Below are 25,206 nucleotides of genomic sequence, written 5' to 3' on the forward strand. Positions count from 1 at the left end.
TGGTGGACAATTTGGCGCTAGCTGACATTCACTGGGAGGGGCATTAACTGACACTGACATCACTAGTGACACTAATACATTGATCAATAATACTATACACGGTCACTGTACTAATGACACTGGCTGGGAAGGGGTTAATATCTAGGGGCAATCAAAGGGTTAACCATGTAACTAACAATGTGTAGTGTGTGTAATCTGCGCTGCTTTCACTAACCTCCCTTCTTTATTTTCCCTGATTTACAGAAAATTCATTGGACGAATGTGACAAACATTTATTCAGCTGTTAAAAATTCTGGCTGTATTTTAATTACCACAGTGATTTCCTATGATCGCCAGCTCCATCTAGTGGCCATATTACCGTATTTTTCCTGAAATACCCCCCATCAGTAAAAATAGTACAATAAAGCATTATGGCCACTAGATGGAGCCAATAATCATATAAAATATTGCCAAAACTTGTCACAGCTGGGCGAATGTTGGTCACACTGATTCAACTATTTTTGTATTTTTAAATAGACCTCTAAATGTTTCTGAAAGCTCACACTACAAAATGTACTCAGCCAATGAAAGGTAATGACTCTGTGACAGACCTAACCAGGACAGAGGCTTTTGGAGAGGACTGGGAGTGAGCCTCTTACCCAGTGACTATGGGCCCTGACATTTAAGGGAACACTACTCTTTGGAAGGTGTATGCCTGGGGGATCCATGGAGTGGCCTTGTTTCTGATTCATGTTAATGTCTCCCCAAAACACACAGACTCCGGGAACTGGAGGTTCCATTTCCATATTTGGGGCCTCAGTGCCTCAAACCAGCAATGACTGTAGGTGTTATGTAATCAGCTCAAACCACTGGGGCCTCCTGCTATAACGTGTTTATGGTAAGTAGATTTCTCCCATTGTTCCATTGTCCCTGTCTGTCTGCTAGTATTGTCCCCTCCACCTAGGCTGGTTTAAGTGACCAATTAATTAGCTCATGTTAAGTATATCACTGTAAGTTATCAGTTGCTAGAGGGGGAGTAGCGTAGTTTATGTTGGCTGTTCGTTAGTTATGTTAAATATATTCTTATTTACAGTTTGTATTGTTAGGGTAATATGATCAGGAGGGGATGTCCTCCTGTACGGTATGAAGTATGTGTCTGAGTTTCAATAAACATTCATTCCATTGGATTTTACCTCACATCTTGTCTGTGTACGATGTTTGGGGTAAAAGGGGCTGCTATTAGCTCTCAGTCTGCCCGGAAGGGTTTGGAGGGCAGGAATCACGGTTTGGAAGGCAGGAAGCACCTAGTCGGGGTGCCACGCGGTTCCGCCACAGACTCCATTTTTATTTTTCTACTGCCATCAATGGCCAACACAGCACAACACTTCATCCATGTCTTTGGTGATCTCTGATCTCCTTATGAAGTGTTTCTTACATGATGAAGATCAGCCATGGAGTATATCTGAGGTGTATATCTTGGTGTGCTTCTTCCCCACATGTCTACCAACATTCATATAGAAGACATTTCCCGCACTCAGGGCACTAATACATCTCAAGGGTTGTGTGGGATCCCTGATGTACAAGAAGACAGGACTTCAGTGAGGAACAATTCCCTCATTCAGGACAGGAAAGTAACTTCTTCCCTGTGTGAGATCTCTGATGTTTGTAAAGATTGGACTTCTGTGAAAAACATTTCCCACACTCAGGACAGGAATACGGCTTCTCCCCCGTGTGAGATCTCTGATGTGTGTTAAGAATGGACTTCTGTGAAAAACATTTCCCACACTCAGGACAGGAATACGGCTTCTCCCCCGTGTGAGACCTCTGATGTGTAACAAGGTTTGATTTTCGTACAAAACATTTCCCACAATCTGAACAGGAAAATGGTTTCAGCCCCGTGTGCAGTTGCTGATGTGTGTGAAGATGGGACTTCTGTGAAAAGCCTTTCCCACACTCAGGACAGTTATATGGCTTCTCCCCCGTGTGACATCTCTGATGAATAACAAAATGTCTTTTTGTTGGAAAAACTTTCCCACACTCAGGACAGGAATAAGTCTTTTCATCCATGTGAGACTTCTGATGTCTGGCAAGACTGGACATCTGTGAAAAACTTTTCCCACACTCAGAACAGGAAAGTGGCTCCTGCCCCATGTGCGATCTCTGATGTTTGTAAAGAACGGACTTGTCTGAAAAACATTTTCCGCACTCAGGGCAGGAATATGGCTTCTCCCCCGTGTGAGATCTCTGATGTATGATTAAATGGGACTTTCGTGAAAAACATTTCCCGCACTCATTACAGGAATATGGCTTTTCCCCTGTGTGTAATCTCCGATGTAGGTACAGACTGGACCTGTCTGAAAAACATTTCCCACACTCAGGACAGGAATATGGCTTCTCACCTGTGCAAGATATTTTGTGCACATCAAGATTGCATTTAAACTGGAAACACTTCCCGCACTCAGTACAGTAAAACCTCTTTGTTGGAAGGACGGGACCGTTCCTCACAGTCTGAGGTTCCTCAGGATAAGAGGAATACGATGGTCCATCTACACTGTGTGGTGCCGGATGGACATTTGAGGTAGCCGGGTTTTCTCCTGGACTATACTGTGTGATGTTCTCATCTTCTACTTTACAGTCTGGAGACAAAGTGAGAGAATCCTCTGAGGTTTTCCTCATCTCCCGTCCATGTACTAAAATAGAAATACAAAGATTATTACCAGACATCAGCAGATTGGTTCCCCTAAACCAGGACTCCGCTCACATCAGGCAGCTTTGTCTCTGAGGATCTTACAATTCCACCCTCAAGGTAACTAGTAAATGGGTCCTCTGATCTCCTACCAGTTCATTTCTTTATTCATGGACCTTAGTCAGAGAGTGAGGAAACAACGAGAACTGTCTTTTATAGGAGTGACAGTGATGAGGGGATTATAGGACGAGTGTCCCCCTCCCCCTCTATCACTCATTGCCATCTTCCCAACACAAGAAGTCCTGCACTTCCTTATTTAGTCCATGATTTAGTCATGAATAAAAGCGGGGCTGAGCCCCACCAGAGGTCAGAGAGTGAGGATGAAGACTAGACCGGTTCTGAAGACCTCCATCATTGGGTTACTGACTACTCCCCAAATATCACTTTCTGTTTAAGGTTCCAAAATTTGAGGATGTTATCACATTATTATCAACATGTAAAAGTCTGTCCTCCCATAATATCATCAGATATAAAATGTCCAGCTGGTAGAAAATGGGTGCAAAAGAAGTAAGGCCTATGTAATGTACAACTTATTATATAGGATACAAAAGTTAGGACTATATAGTTTCGGAATTATGTACAACATAAAGTATATAGTGCAGGGGTATGTAATGTACAGTATAAAGTATATAGTGCAGGGGTCAGGAGTATGTAATGTACAACATAGAGTATATAGTGCAGGGGTCAGGAGTATGTAATGTACAATATAGAGTATATAGTGCAGGGGTCAGGAGTATGTAATGTACAACATATAGTATATAGTGCAGGGATCAGGAGTATGTAATGTACAACATAGATTATATAGTGCAGGGGTCAGGAGTATGTCATGTACAACATAGAGTATATAGTACAGGGATCAGGAGTATGTAATGTACAACAAAGTATATAGTGCAGAGGTCAGGAGTATGTAATGTACAACATATAGTATATAGTACAGGGATCAGGAGTATGTAATGTACAACAAAGTATATAGTGCAGAGGTCAGGAGTATGTAATGTACAACATAGAGTCAGAGGTGCCACAAGGGGGGTGCGGGGGGGGGGGGCGGTCCACACCAGGGTGTCCACCAGGGGGAGGGTGACACCACTGTGCCTCTCATCTATGCTGGCCGGCATCGCATTGCCGCTGCGCCGCAAAGTACTGAGTGTACGTCTCGTCTTCTGCCTAGGCTCTGCAATGCATTGTAAAACCCCCACAGCGCTGGGGTAACACACAGGTTAACTTCAGAGCTTTATCAGATCCTCCCCCTGCCTTCTCCTTTCCAATGGATTTAGTATGCGAGGAGGTCAGGTGGTGTTTGCCTCTCTCTGATTGGACGGGTGTCGGAGAGGGGGCGTGGGCAGCCTAGTAGAGGTGAAGATGAATATGGCAGGGCTCTCTTGAGCTAAACTCTGCAGCACATGTGAAGCTGGAGTTCATGAAAGCAGAGGAACCTGTCTACTGTGAAATTTGGGCTCTCTGCAGCTCCATCTCTGGGGAAACGACAATAGCTGGGCTTTTTCTGTGTTGTTTTTTGTGAGGGTGGGGGGCGAGCAGCAGCCATTCTCAGGGACACACACACTTGTGTGTGTGTGTACTGAGCAAACCACAGTGGCCTCCCTCCCCTCCCCCATACACAGATCATTGTACAGATTCATGGCTAGGTGAGAAGCCTTTGCTGTCAGCTGTGTCCTTAGCCTTTGACCATCTCCATCATGTCCATAATCTCTGAACCCATTTTCTGTATCATGTCACTCTCAGGCAGCAGTAAGTTTCATCCTTAGACAGTGTCAGTGTGAACTATTCCTCCTCCTCAGTGTGCAAGCCAGGGCCACTCCCCAGACAGATTTGGGCCTGCAAGGACCCCCTGCATTTTGAGTACAGTACAGATGTCCTTCTAGTGGGTCTCCCCTGTGTCATCTTTCATGCACTGGGGAGAGAAATATAAAAAAAACGCATCCAGACCGTCTCTCTGCGTTATTCCCAGCTCCTCTTTTGGGTATGTTTTGTCAGGGTTATTGGGTACATTAAATAAAAGAAAAATTGAATTTTGGCATAGTTATATAATATATAGATATTCTATTTTACATAGAAATGTTGAGCAGTGGCGTCAATTTTGTTAAAGGTTGTTAAAAGTTCAAACCTCCTTTAAAAGTGCCTATTCAACAGGTTTACCCCAGACATGCTGTGTTGACCTAAGGTAATAAATAAATAGTCTGTTGACTTTCCTTAGATATAAGTCTAAGACGCTATACCAAGGTATCTTATCTGTATGTCAAGAGAGGCTTCAGTAAACATTTGTAAATTATAAGTTGAAGAAAGCATCATAAACATTTGTAGCCTTGCTAGGCTCTAGGAGGTCTGAATTGTTACCTCTTTATCAATATAAGGTGCAAAGTTTATTTGAAGATAAATAATGCTGCTATATTGCTATATGCCAAAGCTAAGGGCAATGCAAGACTGCCATCTCTGGTGACTGTGACTGACTGCTACTAGTTGAAGTCTTAGGTTAGAAAGTCATTTCCAGTATATATATATATATATATATATATATATATATATATATATATATATATATATTACATAAGATATATTAAATATTAAGATGGTGTTACCAGATTTAATCTTTATTCGGATACCTGGTGGATATTAAATGGACATATAATAGATGAGGGCATGGTTACATTTTATGTTGTTTTATAATAGTCTTAAATGGAGAAATCTTTATTTAATTTTAATATACTAGTCAACCAAGAGGTGTGACCCTATGACATCACCAGTTAATGAATACGATGTTCCAACCAATGGGGATCATGTTACTCCTTCTGGGTTTAACTTATGGTAATTTTAATAGTCCTTTGTTCTATACCATATAAAAGTCCAGATGAGAGAGACACATGACACATGACATTTTGCCCAATATACATCACACATACAACACACACGCTACTACAGCTATGCATAGACTCATCTACACAGACTCCATTTTGCTCCATCATGTATCTGAACCTTTGAGGGACACCAAATGAAACTCCTCCCTAATTGGCCACCATCTTGGAAATGCAGCCATCTTAAGGACTCTGATAACGACCATTCTAAGCTAGCTGCCATTTTAAATATGGTAAATATGCCTTGCTAATTATTTGATTATTATTCAATATTGTTTATGTACTTCCTTAAATGTTTTACATTTCATGCTAAAGGGTAACGAGAGTACAATCCCAGCCGTATAAACCATATGTATAGTTTTTTCTGAGAGATGATTTTTGCTTTTTAAACATTTTTATTATTATCAGATTTAGCGCATATTGGCGTATTAGTCTCACTGCGCAGACAATTGTGGTCTGATTGCATAGTATACAGTGGGTACGGAAAGTATTCAGACCCCCTTAAATTTTTCACTCTTTGTTATATTGCAGCCATTTGCTAAAATCATTTAACTTCATTCTTCTTCCTCATGAATGTGCACATAGCACCCCATACTGACAGAAAAACACAGAATTGTTGACATTGTTGCAGATTTATTAAAAAAGAAAAACTGAAATATCACATGGTCCTAAGTATTCAGACCCTTTGCTCAGTATTTAGTAGAAGCCCCCTTTTGATCTAATACAGCCAGGAGTCTTTTTGGGAAAGATGCAACAAGTCTTTCACACCTGGATTTGGGAATCCTCTGCCATTTCTCCTTGCAGATCCTCTCCAGTTCTGTCAGGTTGGATGGTAAACGTTGGTGGACAGCCATTTTTAGGTCTCTCCAGAGATGCTCAATTGGGTTTAAGTCAGGGCTCTGGCTGGGCCATTCAAGAACAGTCACGGAGTTGTTGTGAAGCCACTCCTTCATTATTTTAGCTGTGTGCTTAGGGTCATTGTCTTGTTAGAAGGTAAACCTTCGGCCCAGTCTGAGGTCCAGAGCACTCTGGAGAAGGTTTTTGTCCAGGATATCCCTGTACTTGGCCGCATTCATCTTTCCCTCGATTGCAACCAGTCGTCCTGTCCCTGCAGCTGAAAAACACCCCCACAGCATGATGCTGCCACCACCATGCTTCACTGTTGGGACTGTATTGGACAGGTGATGAGCAGTGCCTAGTTTTCTCCACACATACCGCTTAGAATTAAGGCCAAAAAGTTCTATTTTGGTCTCATCAGACCAGAGAATCTTATTTCTCACCATCTTGGAGTCCTTCAGGTGTTTTTTAGCAAACTCCATGCGGGCTTTCATGTGTCTTACACTGAGGAGAGGCTTCCGTCGGGCCACTCTGCCATAAAGCCCCGACTGGTGGAGGGCTGCAGTGATGGTTGACTTTCTACAACTTTCTCCCATCTCCTGACTGCATCTCTGGAGCTCAGCCACAGTGATCTTTGGGTTCTTCTTTACCTCTCTCACCAAGGCTCTTCTCCCCCGATAGCTCAGTTTGGCCGGACGGCCAGCTCTAGGAAGGGTTCTGGTCGTCCCAAACGTCTTCCATTTGAGGATTATGGAGGCCACTGTGCTCTTAGGAACCTTAAGTGCAGCAGAAATCTTTTTGTAACCTTGGCCAGATCTGTGCCTTGCCACAATTCTGTCTCTGAGCTCTTCAGGCAGCTCCTTTGACCTCATGATTCTCATTTGCTCTGACATGCATTGTGATCTGGAAGGTCTTATATAGACAGGTGTGTGGCTTTCCTAATCAAGTCCAATCAGTATAATCAAACACAGCTGGACTCAAATGAAGGTGTAGAACCATCTCAAGGATGATCAGAAGAAATGGAAAGCACCTGAGTTAAATATATGAGTGTCACAGCAAAGGGTCTGAATACTTAGGACCATGTGATATTTCAGTTTTTCTTTTTTAATAAATCTGCAACAATGTCAACAATTCTGTGTTTTTCTGTCAGTATGGGGTGCTATGTGTACATTCATGAGGAAGAAGAATGAACTTAAATGATTTTAGCAAATGGCTGCAATATAACAAAGAGTGAAAAATTTAAGGGGGTCTGAATACTTTCCGTACCCACTGTACTTATCTATGGTTTATGCTACTACATCTGGGAAAAACGTAATCTTGCTTTATTTTCACTTTCATTATTGAGCTACAAATCACATTGCATTTATTGTCTGAAGTTTGTATTTTTGTGAAGTTATTTTTTTTTGTGTCATCTCAAGTCTGATCATTTATTGTGATTACATGTCTGGTGAATAAATATTCTTATATATAAACTGTTTTCCCTAAGATTGGTATACGCTTTTAAAAAGAAATTAATCAATAAAAGAATTCGCTACATATTAATTTATGGATATAAGTTGAGAGTCTCCTTCCGCACAGATCTTTGCTTATTGACATAAATAGACACTGTTATATTCAGAGCAGTATAAACATTCTGACATAATGGAGGCACAGCGAGATATTATTAATTTATTATTAATTCTGACAGTTTCTTTGTCTGGATGCAATTTTTTTATATTTCTCTCCCCAGTGCATGAAAGATGACACAGGGGAGACCCACTAGAAGGACATCTGTACTGTACTCAAGACGCAGGGGGTCCTTGCAGGCCCGAATCTGTCTGGGGAGTGGCCCTTGCACAAAGGAGGAGGAATAGCAAATTCACACTGACACTAAGGCCCCTTTCACACTGTCCGTCCATCTCAGCGGGGGATCGATCCGCCGATCCCCTGCTGAGCAGGAGGATGACAGCTGTTCTCCGCTGTGTGCAGAGACACAGCTGTCAGGTCCCCATGCATCTCTATGGGGGAATCGGATGGGAACGGACCGTCGGTCCGTTCTCATCCGATCCGCTGAACGGATGGAAAATAGGGTTTCCATCTGTCCAGATTTGATGGATCAGATCAGATGTCAGCGGACATGTCTCCGCTGACATTCAATGCCCCATAGGGATGCATGGAGGGACCATTCAGATCAGCCAAAAAAACAGACAGGCGGATCTGAATGGTCCACATGTGTGAAAGAGCCCTAAGGGTGAATAAACTGATTGCTGAGAGGGAGACAAGCACTGCATCTGATAAATAAAACACACTGAAGTTACGGACTCTTTAACAGCACAAATCAAAAAGAAGCACCTTATATCTGTCTGGGCACCTTATATCTGTCTGGGCACTTTATATCTGTCTGGGCACCTTCTATCTGTCTGGGCACCTTCTATCTGTCTGGGCACCTTCTATCTGTCTCGGCACCTTCTATCTGTCTGGGAACCTTCTATCTGTCTGGGCACTTTATATCTGTCTGGGCACCTTCTATCTGTCTGGGCACCTTCTATCTGTCTGGGCACCTTCTATCTGTCTGGGAACCTTCTATCTGTCTGGGCACTTTATATCTGTCTGGGCACCTTCTATCTGTCTGGGAACCTTCTATCTGTCTGGGCACTTTCAATCTGTCTGGGCACTTTATATCTGTCTGGGCACCTTCTATCTGTCTGGGCACCTTATATCTGTCTGGGCACCTTATATCTGTCTGGGCACATTACGTTTAATTGCACTATTTTCCACATTGGCACTTTTTTATGAGTAAATGTAATTGCACTTTTTTTGAATAATACAAATATTATGTATGAATATTGCATATATATTTTGAATAGAGTACTGTACAGTATATGAATTTGCACTAAGGAAATGCACTTTGGTCTTTATATGTAAGGACCCTTTCACACAGGCGGACCGTTCAGATCTGCCTGTCAGTTTTTTTGGCGGATCTGAGCGGTCACCCCATGCATCTCTATGTCCACTGACATCTAATCCGATCCATTAAATCTGGACGGATGGAAACCCTATTTTCCATCCGTCCAGGGGATGGGATCGGATGAGAACAGACAGACGGTCCGTTCCCATCCATTTCCCCCATAGAGATGCATGGGGACCTGACAGCTGTATTTTATTATTTTCATATGATATTGTAATTTAAAGGTCATTTTAATTCTCCTAGTTATTAATGTCGCTATTGCCATTACATTTAGTGTTACATGGGAGCTATGATTTACACGTTACATTAGTAAAAAAAAACAAAAAACATTATTGAAAGGGGTTGGGGTGACACCGTGAGTTACCGCACCGGGTGACACCAACCCTAGTGATGCCACTGCATAGAGTATATAGTGCAGGGGTCAGGAGTATGTAATGTACAACATAGAGTATATAGTGTGGGGGCCAGGACTCATAATATTGGTATTCAGTAATCAGTGGAATCTTATATGTTACATGAGACAAATTGCAAAGGTCCCACACCGCTGCCTCCCATTTCCTGAGACTGCACTCAGTGACTTGGGTCTGAGACTATACAGACATATCCCTCCACCCAGCACAGCCAGCAAATATCAGAGCAAGCAAATCTGGGAAAATTGCGGTCAGAGATCTTACTAGACCTGGGCACTCTGGACCAATCAGTGAGCAGTATGGGTGGAGGAATGTATTTAGTGTTAATGACCCACCTGTGCTGATCTCTGTAGGAGTGTCCTCCTCTATAAATGTCCCCGTTATTCCATCCTCCTCCATAGACTGCTGATCATCCCTCACATACCGCTCTTCTTCTTCTTCTTCTGCTTTAACCTCAACTTTTATATCTATCAGATCTTCACCCTAAAGAAAATGAGAGAAAAATCATCTGTAAAATATAAGCTCACATAAAATAATCCACACATCATCTCCACAAGTCCATGTTCTAGATACTCCATCGCACCAACCTTGTAACAGTGAGGGATGGTGTGACCTTCCTGTGTGGAATCCCGGGAATACAGAGGACGGGGACATCTCTCTGGTGGGTTCCTGGTATTAGGTGGCTCCATCATATCCTTGTGTCCTTCTGAAAACTCCTCCATCTCTCCATACTCCTCATCCTCCTCTTTATACTCTTCTTTAACATCAATATTATCATCCCTGAGGTTTCCACTCTGAATATATAATAAAACATTCATTGTAACAAACATGCTGTGTATAAATTATAACTGCTAATAATTGTCAATCATCTACCTGAGTACACTGCCGGGGTATCAGATTAATACTTCTAAGATCGAGGATCTTTCTATCAACATTCCTCCCACAACTCTGGGCACCTTACAATCCGCTTACTCGTATCACTAGTGTACCTGTTCCCTCAAATCCCTCGTTATTCATGTGACACCTTCTCCTCATTATACTAAGCTAACCTTCCTTCTTTATTTCAAGACATACATTTATCCCTGAAACAATGGGATGCTTACTGTATAATATCTCCTGGCTAGGCGCGGTAAATGTCCTCAAAATGTGGTTCCTCCCCAAACTGCTGTACCTATTGGAGACTCTCCCGGTCCAAGTCCCTCTTTCTCGGCTGAAATTGCTGCAAAGTACCTTTGTTACATTTATATTGTATATAGGTGCGTATTGAAAAATACACACATACACACTCTCATTGGGAGAGTCCGGATGGGAATAGATCTTACAGGCTTCACTAACAGAGCTATCTGGTAAGCGTGTATACTTGGGTGTCTCACACGCGGTGAGGTGGAGGTGCATACCGACCAGTGTTGTTTACACCGGGATTATATATTCCATAGCAACCCCACATGAAGTTCTGGTGGTGATGGACTTTCTTTATCACAGACTCTGATTTTGTATACATATATACATTTCTATATTTTAAATTTCCTTTGTAAGAGACTTATGACTGTATGCGATAAGTTTAGTCATCCAATCATATTAAGTGTTTGGTTTTAGGTATAGCGCTGCTTGTGCTTATTTTTCAATAAGCACCTATATACAGTTTACACTTATTTAGGCGGATGCTTCTTTTATTATTGCTGTGCAGGAGCACACCTGTGTACAAGTACAGATCGCTGGGCGATTGAGCTTTAAGTTTTGTCTTGGTGCTCGGTCCTTCTTCTGTTACATTTATATGGCACCATAAGTCCCATCACATAGCACAATCCACTTTGCTTTGGCTGAGATCTAGGGGCGGTCTGGGAGCACCTGACCTGTTAACCACTTCCCATCCGGGCCAATTCTGGCATTTCTCTCCTACATGTCAAAATCAGCATTTATTTGCTAAAAAATACTCAGAACCCCCAAACATTAAAAAAAATATATATGTTTTTTCAACAAAGACCCTATTTTTTATTTCTACACCAACTCTATTTTTTTTTATCACTTTTATTCCTATTACAAGAAATGTACACATCCCTTGTAATAAGAATGAGGCGTGACAGGTCCTCTTTATGGAGAAATCTGGGGTCACGTAGACCCCAGATATCTCTTCTACCCTGGAAAGCATGAGATTAAAAAAAACATTGATCTCTGCTTCCCAGGATGAAAAACTGGCAGTGTTTACATCTGCCAGCGCCGGAAGTGATGTCATAATGTTGCTTTCGGCCTCCCAGGAGCATAGAGATGGCCGGGGACCATCCATTCTATGGTCAGCTCTATGGCACTGGAGGGCAGCAGGGAGGGGGAGGACATCCCCTCCCGCAGCCTGTAAATCAAGTGGCTCATGACCAGCTAGGGCTTTTACAAGATAGGGAATCACTGGCTGAAAAGAAAGATATCTGGCTGATGCCTGTAGCTGCACCCATCATCCAGATATCACCACTTCAAGTCCAGGATGTCATATGATGGCCTTCGGGTGGTAAATGGTTAAATTATTATTATGCCTCCCACCTCCAGACTTTCATGTCCTAGTCTGTCCATCCCCCACCCAGTCGCTGGTCTGAAATAGAATTTGGGCTTATCTACCCCACTCACCCATGCCCTTTATTATGGTCAGCTGACTCCACCATGACCTCTCCACTGAAACAATCCTCCTCCTCTATGCTATTTATGTTGTCCATATGGAAAAAATGTTGCACACGGTATTTTCTTTCTTCCCCATGTTCTCTCCTGCTTACCTTTTATATAATCCTTCAATCCCAGACTCCCTGTCCTATGGAAGGATGCTGCCCTGGGCCGAAGCCAATAGATTTCAGTTGGGTCACTTTAAACATACATGTATACCGAGCGCTGAGGGCACAGATCATAGATGGATTCATGGGAAGACCAGGACAAACCTATGCAGCTGTCAAAATACACTTTGTATAGTGCAAGATACAGGCATACACAAAACAAAAGACCACGCTAGGTGCCCCCAGTGGTCACTAGAAGGAGAATTATCTGCAGGACTGTGACAACAACAGCCAGGTCTATTAAGGGTAAAAGTCTCACAACAGTTTATTACCCACAATGTGATGGATAAGAACAGTCAAGTTAATGAAAAAGCCAACAATACCACTGCAATAGGTCCCTGGGCATTAATGGAAGGGCTAATAGAGGGGCGCCAATACAAAAGCCCTGGGAAATACAATACTGCCACTTGAGGAACCAGACGGAGCGCAGCAATGGGCTCGGGTGATATCACGGTTGGCCAGTGGGTGGGAGTAGGAAGAACCAGAGGAAGCCTCGGGGTCCCATAATGGAAGGCAAGCTTGGACAGTTGATGTGATGACATGTTTCGCACCCATGCACTTTATCAAGTCATGATATATCATGCTATAATATTTATATACCCTCTTCATGGCGTAATACCTTTATACCCTCTTCTCTTTTGTGACGGACCCCGTACTTAAGAAGAGTATGTCCGCCGTATAAGCTTCCCTTGCCTGGTACCAGTACGATCCAAGATCCCTTAGCCCACCCAGTCACTTGTCAAGACATCAATGTAGGGTGGTAAGAAGCATAAGACTGTTTATTCAAACACAGGCACAAAGAGTTATACACTCTGGGACAATCCCCCCTCCCCTTTAGTATATAATCCACATACACATATACATCCCATAATAGGTTGATCTCAAGGCAGACAGAAACAATAGAACGATCGGATACAGGCACTTAACAACAAAACCCCACCCCACCTCAAACTATCTAGCAATGGTTTACTGTATTAGATAAACTCCTACAAGCAGCCTGAAAAGGTCCAACCAATGTATCATAATATATTTCTTGAGGAATATTGTTCATAAATATTATGGTCCTAAGTGAAAGAGCCCCCTTCATTCTTTCAACACAAATCACACATATAGAACCCAGGATAACCGGGGTAACAGGAAATGCTGAGTCCAGTGTGGTTGTACTGTGAGTCTGGTTAGTGCAGACCCAACTGGGTTTCTGGGTCACCCTGTGCCCCTAATAGACACATGGTCACTTACACATAGGAGGGGCCGGGGGAGCTGGGCAAGGAGTTTCCCAACCTCTCTAAGGTAATCTGGGTTCCACAAGCCCCCCGCCCAAAGTAACTCCCGTCACAATGCTGTAATATCTATATACCCTCTTCATGCTGTTTGCGTAATTCAAACCATTGACTATTTTCCTCTTTATTTTTGGGAAATTCAATAAAAATAAAATTACAAAAAAGAATTCCCAGCACCGCTCACCTCTCCTGTCAGCAGCTCCATCATCTTCTTGGTGACTTCTAGAATCTTCTGCATGTTGTGTCTCTCAGGATTTAGGGAATCACATGGAGGCACTGTGATGGTCATATGATCACCTGACTTCACAAGAGGAAATCTCTGTATTGAGGAACCAATAGGAATATCATGTTAGAATCCCAGAATCCTCCTCACTTCTCCGGCCAGGTCTGTGTTTTATTTATTGAGATAAGAGTGATGTCATGTGACCTCCCAGAATCCTCCTCACCTCTCTGGTCAGGTCTGTGTTTTATAAATAGTGATAAGAGTGATGTCATGTGACCTCCCAGAATCCTCTTCACCTCTCCGGTCAGGTCTGTCTTATTTATAGAGATAAGAGTGATGTCATGTGACCTCCCAGAATCCTCTTCAACTCTCCGGTCAGGTCTGTCTTATTTATAGAGATAAGAGTGATGTCATGTGACCTCCCAGAATCCCCCTCACCTCTCTGGTCAGGTCTGTGTTTTATTAATAGAGATAAGAGTGATGTCATGTGACCTCCCAGAATCCTTCTCACCTCTCCGGTCAGGAATGTGTTTTATTAATAGAGATAATAGTAATGTCATGTGACCTCCCAGAATCCTCCTCACCTCTCCGGTCAGGTCTGCGTTTTATTAATAGAGATAAGAGTGATGTCATGTGTCCTCCCAGAATCCTCCTCACCTCTCCGGTCAGGTCTGCGTTTTATTAATTGAGATAAGAGTGGTGTCATGTGACCTCCCAGAATCCTCCTCACCTCTCCGGTCAGCTCTGTGTTTTATTAATAGAGATAAGAGGGATGTCATGTGACCTCCCAGAATCCTCCTCACCTCTCCGGTCAGCAGGTAGATGATCTCCAGGGTGAGGTTTAGTATCATCTCAGTCATGTGACTCCGGTCCTCCTCCATCTTCATTGGTGCCATCATTTGATCTATACAGGTCTCCTTGTAGACGGATAACTTTGGGAAATGAAAGTAAGAATTATTTGGATGGTATTGGTCACACAATAATAGGATGTGGATGTGAGGGGGGTAATAGAGGCGTTGCTGTACATTCAAGAACAACTACCTGCATGGGACTACATTTATCATTATACAGGATTTATATAGCGCCAACAATTTGTGCAACACTTTACAACATGAAAGCAGGCAATACAGTTACAATACAATTTAATACAGGAGGAATCAGAAGGTCCTGCTCTTTAGAGCTTACAATCTAGGAGGAAGGGTCAAGTGATACAAAAAGGTAATGACTGTGGGGGATGGGCTGATGGAGAAAATAAAAGTACAGTTGTTAGGTGTGGGCACAATAGGCTTCTTTGAAGAGATGAGTTCTCAGGGATCATCAAAAGGCAAACAGAGAAGGAGATAGGGAGTTCCATAGGATAGGAGAGGCTTGGGAGAAGTCCTGGAGGCGAGCATGGGAGGAGGTGACAAGGGAGCTAGAGAGCAGGAGATCCTGGGAGAAACAAAGAGAACCATTTGCTTGGTTTTGTGAGACTAGGTTAAGCTGGGGGCCGAGTTGTGGATGGCTTTGTAAGTTATTGTTAGTATTTTGAATTTAATTTGTTGGGTGAGTGGCAGCCAATGGAGGGATTGGCAAAGAGGGGTGGCAGACGCTGAGCGGTTTGTAAGGTGTATGAGTCTTGTAATAGCATTCATACTAAAAGGGGATAACCTATGTAAGGGAAAGCCAAATGAAGAGAGAGTTGCAGTATTCGAGGCAACGAGGGAGTAGATTTGGAGCTTTGTGGTGTCATTGGTTAGGAAGGGCGTGTTTTGGAGATGTTGTGGAGGTTGAAGCGCTAAGCTGTGGACGTGAATGGATATGGAGCAGAAAGGATAATTCAGAGTACAGAATTACAAATAGAACCTTGGCATGGGTGGACGGGTTGATAGTTGTGCCGTCCATTTTGACAGAGAAATCAGGGGAAGAGGCATGTGGAGGAGGAAATATTATGAGCTCAGTTTTGGATAGATTGAGTTAGAGGAAGTGGAGTGACATCCAGACTGATATGTCTGTTAGTAAATTAGTGATACGTTAGGAGGCTGATGGAGTGAGCTGAAGGGTAGAGAGATAGATTTGGGTGGTGTCAGCATAGAAATGGTATTAAAAGCCATGGGAGGCAATCAATTGACCCAGAGAGGAGGTGTAGACTGAGAATAGGAGAGGTCCAAGAACAGAACCTTGGGGAACCCCAGAGAGTAAGGAAGAGAAGAGGGAGTCGAATTGTAGGTGACACTGAAGGTGCAGTGTGATAGGTTGGATGAGAACCAGTGAAGAGTACAGTCACAGGGACCAAAGGAGTGGAGTTTTTTGAAGAGGAGGGGTGGTCCACTGTATCAAAGGCAGCAGAGAGGTCCAGGATTAGGAGTACAGAAAAGTTTCCATTGGTTTTAGCTGTTCTCTGTAAGGAGAGCAGTTTCTGTGGAGTGTTGAGAGCGAAATCCAGACAGAAGGGGATTGCGAAATTGTTCTCAATCAAATGGTCACTCAGTCAGTTGTAGACCAGGCTTTCAAGGAGTCTGGAGGAAAAGGGGAATGAAGGAGGCGAGCATGGGGTCCAGAGAGGGCTTTTTAAGGATGAGGGAGACTAGTGCATGTTTTAGAGAGTTGGGGAAGGTGCCAGAACAGAGGGAGAGATTTAGGATGTGGGTTAGTATAAAGTAGTGTAGAATAAATTCAGAGGGTGACTGTAGCACTTGCGCGGAAGCAGGGTCCAGGGGGCAGGTGGGAGTTAGAGAAAATTTAGCAGCCTCATCAATAGTTGCAGGATTGAATGGGGAGGTAATGATTGGACATGGGGTGTTAAGTGGGGGATGCATCTGTACATTGGAGATCTCTTCATGAATTGCATCAATCTTATTGTTGAAGTGATTGGTGATCTCCTGGGCAGTGAGTGAGTTGGAGAGTGGAGGCAGAGGAGGACGAAGAAGAGAGTTGAAGGTAGAGAAGCGTTGTCTGCTTGGCAGTGAAGAGGCAAGAGTAGCATTTTCGGAGGGCAGATTTATATTGGTTGAAGTCATTCTGGGACTTAGTCTTATGCCACAGGTGCTTAAAAGTGCAGCTATGTTTTCTGAAATGTAGCTGCGCTCTTAAGCACGTTTTGCATAGGGGTAGGTGGGTGAAGTACCTGTTAGGAGCTGCGTAGGTCTGGAAGAGTGAGTCCAGAGAAGGCCATCATGGGGGAGGGAAGCAGGAGAAGCAGTGTCGGATTCATGAAGCCAGATTTCAGTAATGGCAAATAAGTTAAAGGAATTTGTGATAAAGAGGTCATGGAGGGAGGTGAGTTTGTCACAGACAGAGTGGGCATTCCAGAGGGCTCAGGAGAAGGGGAGATTGGTTTTGGGAAGAAGAGTAATGGAAAACAAGTTTTGTGGATTGCGGCTGCTGCCAGAAGGTTTAGGGTGATGGGAGCATTGGGCACAGTTATATGATCAGACTATTAAGAGGGCAGAAATTTAAATATAAGTATCATCATCTGCTGGAGATAAAAGACGTCACAGCGATTATGGAGGAAGAGGACGGACATGACGGGGGGGGGGGGGGGTTACTGGGTGTAAATAGAAATTAAAATCTTATTACCTCCTCTGCTTCCAACTCCAGCAATGTCTTCTCTCTACTTCCTCCCAACTCACCTCTCACCCGGAACTTCCTGTCTGTATCTGACATCACTTCCTGTCTGTATTCCATAGAGACTTCCTGTCTGGGTAGACGTGATATCACCACCTTGTGGAGCTCAGAGGAACTGCAGCCCTGAGAAACATCTTGGCCTTATGCTGTGTGTATGTATTGTATATCCTTATAGATGGGTCATCTCCACTCCCACGAAGGGGGGTAGAAATATATTACTGCTGGGGGGGGGGGGGGGGGGGAGACATTTTGGCACCTTTCGATTTTGCAGTAAAATTGATTGCAGATTTAGTCATGTAGAACATCTGTTATATGGATACAAAGAACCCCAGCCGAGAGTAAAGGGTGGAAATGGCTCCTGATCCCCAGATTTGGGCAATTATGTCACCAATATAAATGGAAAAAACCTGCGCTATGTGTAACAACTCAAATACCTACAAAAATAACTTATACCGGACAGCTGCTGTAACAAAGGTAAGAATTCCCTTTATCAACTAGAAGAGCATTATGTGTCACAGCGCTGTCCTATTGTGTGTGCACATAAATTATCACAAACACACTAAAATATGTGGACAGGGCCAGGAAAAGGGGTGGGCAGGAGGGGCGGCTGCCCTGGGTGTAGTGGTTTTATTGCAGGAATGGGGGCGCCCTGACCCTAACCCTAAGGGAGGGGGGCTGCAGTTTGTCATCTTTGCCCTGGGCCCTGTATCACCTTGTCCCAGCACTGTATGTGGATACCTTCATATATAAAGTGCTAGGAGTTTAAAATAATATTCTCTGCGGATCTACTGCTCCCACTTTACACCTACTTCATTGATCTTTTGGCGTTTATCAATAAATGAAGTAAACTGAATCATGTGCAAATTTATATACAACATAAAGTGCTTTGTGCTCGAGATGCTGTTCCCTGCAGATCCACTGCTTCCATTTTGCACATACTTCTTTAATCTCGTAATATTTGCTGCTATATTAAATAACCTAAAAACCTGTGCAAATTCATGTAATCATACAACATTGTGTACTCAATATAGTGTTCTCGCAAGTCCACTGCTTCCACTTTGCATCTACTTCTCAAAAAAAGTCCACAAATGAATGAAAAGTTGATAAGGTGTGAAAGTTCTCCGTGCTCCAAACTGTGCCAGCTGTAGTGTAGCCACGCCTTCTTCCACCTCTTACACACGTGATGGTGAGGGCGCCCCCTTAGTAGTGCTTCCCCACTCACCAGAGCAATATGACTCCCAGCTTTTCAGCTACCAGAGTCACACCAGAGGCTCTTTCTATCAGTCTCCCTCCTAGACTCGGCTTCCTCCTCCGACCGCTGTTCCAGCAGGAGCTCCGCCTCTTCATACACACTCAGGGAGGAGAGAAAGGGGAAGGATATACAGCACATACACACACAGCACAAGGCCGTGTTCACAACTTCACACTACCAGACGTTTCTCAGGGCTGCAGTTCCTCTGAGCTCCACAAGGTGGTAATCTCACTTCTTCCCAGACAGGAAGTCTCTATTGAATACAGACAGGAAGTGATGTCAGGTACAGACAGGAAGTGATGTCAGGTACAAACAGGAAGTGATGTCAGATATAAAAAGATTTTCCGGTTGAGAGGTGAGTTGGGAGGAAATAAAGAGAAGCCATTACTGGAAGTGGAAGCAGAGGCGGTAATAAGATCTTATTTTCTATTTACACCCAGTAAACCCCCCCCCCCCCGTCATGTCCGTCCTCTTCCTCCATAGTCACTGTGACCTCTTTTATCTCCAGCAGATGATGATACACACATATATAGTGTGGAAACCTAGATTAACCCCTTCAGGGGCAGAACATTTCCCCACTTACGGGGCCGGGACATTCTCCTCATTCTTATTTCTCGATTACTCTTTTTTTTTTTACAGTTGACTTGTATTAGGTGTGGGGGGTGGGATGGGGGGGGGGGTTTGTTTAGACATAAAAATAATCTTATTTGTCCCTCTTTACCAGCAGATCAAAAACTAGCAAAACATACTTTGTGATCTGTCAAGCCAAAGGTAAGAGACTTCTGGATCAAAAGAACACTAAACTGAATGTTCCTCTGTGTAATCCCACCGGGGTCCATTCTTCCCTCATATTATCCCCCATACATCCCCATCCTAATATTGTACAACCAGTACAGTCCACATCATTCTCTCTCATCAATTATTGGTTTACAGGGAAACCTGTATAGATCACATGATCAATGAGGATGGAGGAGGACCAGAGTCACATGACTGAGAAGATACTAAACCTCACCCTGGAGATCATCTACCTGCTGACCGGAGAGGTGAGGAGGATTCTGGGAGGTCACATGACATCACTCTTATCTCTATTAATAAACCACAGATCTGACTGGAGAGGTGAGGAGGATTCTGGGATTCTAGCATGATATTCCTATTGCTTCCTCAATACAGAGATTTCCTCTTCTAAAGTCAGGTGATCATATGACCATCACAGTGACTCCCTAAAACCTGAGAGACACAACATGCAGAAGATTCTAGAAGTCACCAAGAAGATGATGGAGCTGCTGACAGGAGAGGTGAGCGGTGCTGGGAATTCTTTCTTGTAATTTTATCTTTATGGATTTTCCCAAAAATAAAGAAGTTACATCCATTGTATTTCACAACACAGGCAATGAAGAGGGTATATAGGTATTACACCATGAAGAGGATATATAGATATTACACCATGAAGAGGGTATATAGATATTACACCATGAAGAGGGTATATAGGTATTACACCATGAAGAGGGTATATAGGTATTACACCATGAAGAGGGTATATAGATATTACACCATGAAGAGGGTATATAAATATTACACCATGAAGAGGGTATATATAGGTATTACACCATGAAGAGGGTATATATAGGTATTACACCATGAAGAGAGTATATAGATATTACACCATGAAGAGGATATATAGATATTACACCATGAAGAGGGTATATAGATATTACACCATGAAGAGGGTATATATAGGTATTACACCATGAAGAGGGTATATAGATATTACACCATGAAGAGGGTATATAGATATTACACCATGAAGAGGGTATATAAATATTACACCATGAAGAGGGTATATAGATATTACACCATGAAGAGGGTATATAGATATTACACCATGAAGAGGGTATATAGATATTACACCATGAAGAGGGTATATAAATATTACACCATGAAGAGGGTATATATAGATATTACACCATGAAGAGGGTATATAAATATTACACCATGAAGAGGGTATATATAGATATTACACCATGAAGAGGGTATATAGGTATTACACCATGAAGAGGGTATATAGGTATTACCCCATGAAGAGGGTATATAGATATTACAGCTTGCAATAGCCAATAGACATACAGCATACTTGGACAGTATATGCCGTAAACTGAAATAAGTCAGAGGAACCCTCAAAGTTCTGGATAGAACATGAGCTGTTTGGCCATCCGATGGACATGTCTGAGTTTGGTGGTTGCCAGGAGAACGGTACTTGCCTGACTGCTTTGTGCCAAGAAGAGTTGAAGCTGTTATAGCTGCAAAGGGCGGAGCCAACTCAATATTGAACCCTACAGACTAAGACTGGGATGTCATTAAAGTTCATGTGTGTGTAAAGGCAGGCGTCCCAATACTTTTGGCAATATAGTGTAAGTGAAGGTTTTCAGTAACTGGGAGCACCTGGTATAATAGTTTGTAGATGGAGGATATGAGGTGTGGTTGGTGTGGGCCTTGGATTCATATGTGTTTGAATTTGGTTGGTCGGTGTAAAGCTAATGATGGAGGGGGTGGAGAAAAATGCTTCCATTGAATATAAGAGGTAAAGAGGTTATTGGGAATATGGAGCTTAGTGTGGAATTCCTCAAAGGGTCTGAGTTTCCTTGTAACCAAATCTACAAAATTAAGCAACTATAAGGAGAATTGTCTGCAGGACTGTGAAAACAACAGCCAGGTCTATTAAGAGGAAAAGTCTCACACCAGATTATTACCCACAATGTGGAGGATAAGAACAGTCAAGTTAATGAAAAAGCCAACAATATCACTGCAAAAGGTCCCTGTTCCCCGCCACTTTCTCCAGACACATCACAAGCACATGGCTTATTTGGAGGTCATGGCAATTGAGACCATCCACAAGGGTTCACCTACTGATAATGAAAGGTTCTCCCTCTTATGTAGGAAGGAGACCTTCTGGATTTATAAGTTTGGTTCCTTATCACCATATGGCTTGAATGAGGACTTAGAGATCCATAATATTGTCTAATAATAATCCTCATATCCCATTAACTTCTTTTTACCACTTTGTGTGTCATAATTGTCTCTGGCAAACATATTAACATTAATAGTAATATTTTATTATTATTATTATTATTATTATTATTATTATTATTATAATATTAGTTAGTTCTTAGAATATGCACAATAGTATACAGGCAAATATTCCCCTTTTTATTATTTTCTCTTTCTAATTGATATGACGATATTTTGTACATTTGTGATTATAATGTAGAGTTTGTATTTGATGGAAACTGACTCAATGGCAGCCATAACCATGGATCGGTTAAGTGGCATCCAGATCTGCATAGCTCCGCCCACTCCCCGCCCCTCTATTGGGACGCATACAGCTTAAATACTCCAGTTGTCTTTATCCCCATGACTTGATAAAGCGCATGCACGTGAAACACGTCATCACGGCAACTTTACAAGCTTGCGTTCCATGCTGGGACCCCGAGGCTTCCTCTGGTTCTTCCTGCTCCCCCCCCCCCTTACTGGCTGACCATGACGTCACCCGAGCGCTCTGCTGTGCTCAGTCTGGTTCCCTGAGTGGCAGTATCGTATTTCCCAGGGCTTTTGGATTGGCGCCCCTCTATCAGCCCTCACCGCAGTGCTGGATGACCATTCCATTAATGCCCAGGGACCTTTTGCAGTGGTATTGTTGGCTTTTTCATTAACTTGACTGTTCTTATCCATCACATTGTGGGTAATAAACTGTTGTGAGACTTTTACCCTTAATAGACCTGGCTGTTGTTTTCACGGTCCTGCAGCTAATTCTCCATCTAGTGACCACTGGGGGGCACCTAGCATGGTCTTTTGTTTTGTGTACGCCTGTATCTTGCACTATACAAAGTGTATTTGACAGCTGCATAGGTTTGTCCTGGTCTTCCCATGAATCCATCTATGATCTGTGCCCTCAGCGCTCGGTATACATGTATGTTTAAAGTGACGCAACTGAAATCTATTGGCTTCGGCCCAGGGCAGGATCCTTCCATAGGACAGGGAGTCTGGAATTGAAGGATTATATAAAAGGTAAGCAGGAGAGAACATGGTGAAGAAAGAAAATACTGTGTGCAACATTTTTTCCATATGGACAACATAATTAGCATAGAGGAGGAGGATTGTTTCAGTGGAGAGGACATGGTGGAGTCAGCTGACCATAATAAAGGGCATGGGTGAGTGGGGTAGATAAGCCCAAATTCTATTTCAGACCAGCGACGTGGTGGGTGATGGACAGACCAGGACATAAAAGTGTGGAGGTGGGAGGCATAATAATAAATTAACCACTTCCCACCGGAAGGCCATCATATGACGTCCTGGACTTGAAGTGGTGATATCTGGATGATGGGTGCAGCTGCAGGCATCATCCAGATATTTTTCTTTTCAACCAGCAATTCACTATCTTGTAAAGGCCATCCTAGCAGCTCATGAGCCACTTGATTGATTTTACAGGCAGTGGGAGGGGATGTCCTGCACCTCTCCTGCTGCCCTCCAGTGCCTCTCTTGGCTTTCCCATGTGATCGGGGAAACCAGAACATCGATTCAGCGATGGAATACCATAGAGCTGGCCATAGACTGGATGGTCCCTGGCCATCTCTATGCTCCTGGGAGGCCGAAAGCAACATCATGACGTCCCTTCCGGGGCTGGAAGATGTAAACACTGCCAGTTTTTTATCTTGGAAAGCAGAGATCAATGTACTTTTTTATCTCATGCTTTCCCGGATAGAGGAGATATCTGGGGTCTACGGGACCCCAGATTTCTCCATAAAGAGGACCTGTCACTCCTTATTCCTATAACAAGGGATGTATACATTTCTTGTAATAGGAATAAAAGTTATTCAAAAAAGTTAGATTTGGTGTAAAAATAAAAAAATAATAATAAAGTTATTAAAACGCTCCTGTCCCCCGTGCTCGCATGCAAAAGCAAACGCATACGTAGGCTGCGCCCGCATATATAAACAATGTTCAGACCACACATGTGAGGCATCGATGCGAACGTTAGAAGGAGAGAAATAATTCTAGCACTAGACCTCATTTGTAACTCTAAACAAGTAACCTGTAAACATTTTTAGAGTGCCGCCTATAGAGATTTTTAAGTACCGTAGTTTTGCTCCATCCCATAAATGTGCACACTTCTAGAGCATGACACGTGTTTGATATCTATTTACTCGGGGTAACATCATCTTTTATATTTTTCAAAAAATTGAGTTACAGTATCTATGGTTGTAATGGAACCGCCGACCCACACTGTGTTTGTGCTCTTCCATCAGTATACGGCTTCCTTGCAGTCATGAACACATATACCAGATTTTCCCAGTCGCCCTCATACAAAGCTAGCCAACAACTTGGCTTGTACTGGAATCACTTTATTGAATAAAAAATAGAAAAATCTGCGCTTGTGGACGGGAGAAAAGGCTGCAGCCTACCTCAAAATATGGCCAGAAGGCTATATCAAGGTATATAAGCAAGGTGAGGTAAAGTGGCGCTGCCTAATTGTAAGTGATAAAAAAATGAATGATCCTGTTTAAAGTGCTATAGTGTTATTTGATAAATAAAGACACAGTGTAAAAACAAGATCAAAATTAATGAACAAAATATTCTATGTTGGAGTATTATAAAGTGTTAGAGTGCGGACAATAAATAAATAGCTATTGTGCCAGTAGAAAAAATATATATGTTTGAAAGCACACTTGGTATAATGTATGCCTTACCAGTATAAATAGTGAACCGTGTAATAAATATTATAATAAATAAAATCACATCTATGTTAATAGCGAATAAATACAACAATAAATATAACAATAAGTAGTGCTCATGCAGTGAAATAATAGTCCCAAAAAATCAAATCAACAGTCTATTTGTTGCTGGGTGAATCTGTGATGTATAAAAGAATATATATTCAATAATCAGTGAAAGGCAGCTATTCAAGTGCTATTAAGGTGCTTCAAAATGCTTTAAGGGTGGTGTGAGTGATGGGTGAAACACACAGGTGCACCCCTCCAATTGCTCCCGCACTCACCGGAGGTATGTACCCCTACAGGGGTAACAAGCCTTATTGCAGCGTGGTCTGTGAGACTCCTAAGGGAGGGGGGAGGGGGATGTCCCCCTGTTATGCCAGATAATAGGATCTCCTCTTAGGTACAGTTGATGATGATATGTAAAGAAGAATATGCCAATATAGTGATGTACCGTTTAAAAATCAGCTTTATTACAAAC

At 42.8% G+C, this 25,206-nt stretch overlaps 4 protein-coding genes across 4 annotated transcripts in view; 2 read left to right on the forward strand and 2 right to left on the reverse strand.

The window, feature by feature from the left end:
• The window catches only part of LOC309550755 (uncharacterized protein), a 318,095-nt gene extending 316,297 nt beyond the window's left edge, over nucleotides 1–1,798 (reverse strand). Inside the window, exon 1 of the mRNA XM_082251093.1 lies at nucleotides 1,616–1,798. Coding sequence (XP_082107219.1) covers nucleotides 1,616–1,672 — 57 coding nt within the window. The 5' untranslated portion in view covers nucleotides 1,673–1,798. The remainder of the gene's footprint in view (nucleotides 1–1,615) is intronic.
• LOC309550684 (uncharacterized protein) overlaps nucleotides 1–25,206 on the forward strand; it is a 1,024,308-nt gene that overhangs the window by 560,046 nt on the left and 439,056 nt on the right. The gene's annotated exons all lie outside the window — the stretch shown is intronic.
• The window catches only part of LOC309550736 (uncharacterized protein), an 851,482-nt gene that overhangs the window by 243,154 nt on the left and 583,122 nt on the right, over nucleotides 1–25,206 (reverse strand). The window lies entirely within an intron of this gene.
• LOC309550715 (uncharacterized protein) overlaps nucleotides 1–25,206 on the forward strand; it is a 523,380-nt gene that overhangs the window by 225,116 nt on the left and 273,058 nt on the right. The window lies entirely within an intron of this gene.

The sequence above is a fragment of the Pelophylax lessonae genome, assembly GCF_965119305.1.
Source record: "Pelophylax lessonae genome assembly, chromosome: 3".
NCBI classification, from domain to species: Eukaryota; Metazoa; Chordata; class Amphibia; order Anura; family Ranidae; genus Pelophylax; species Pelophylax lessonae.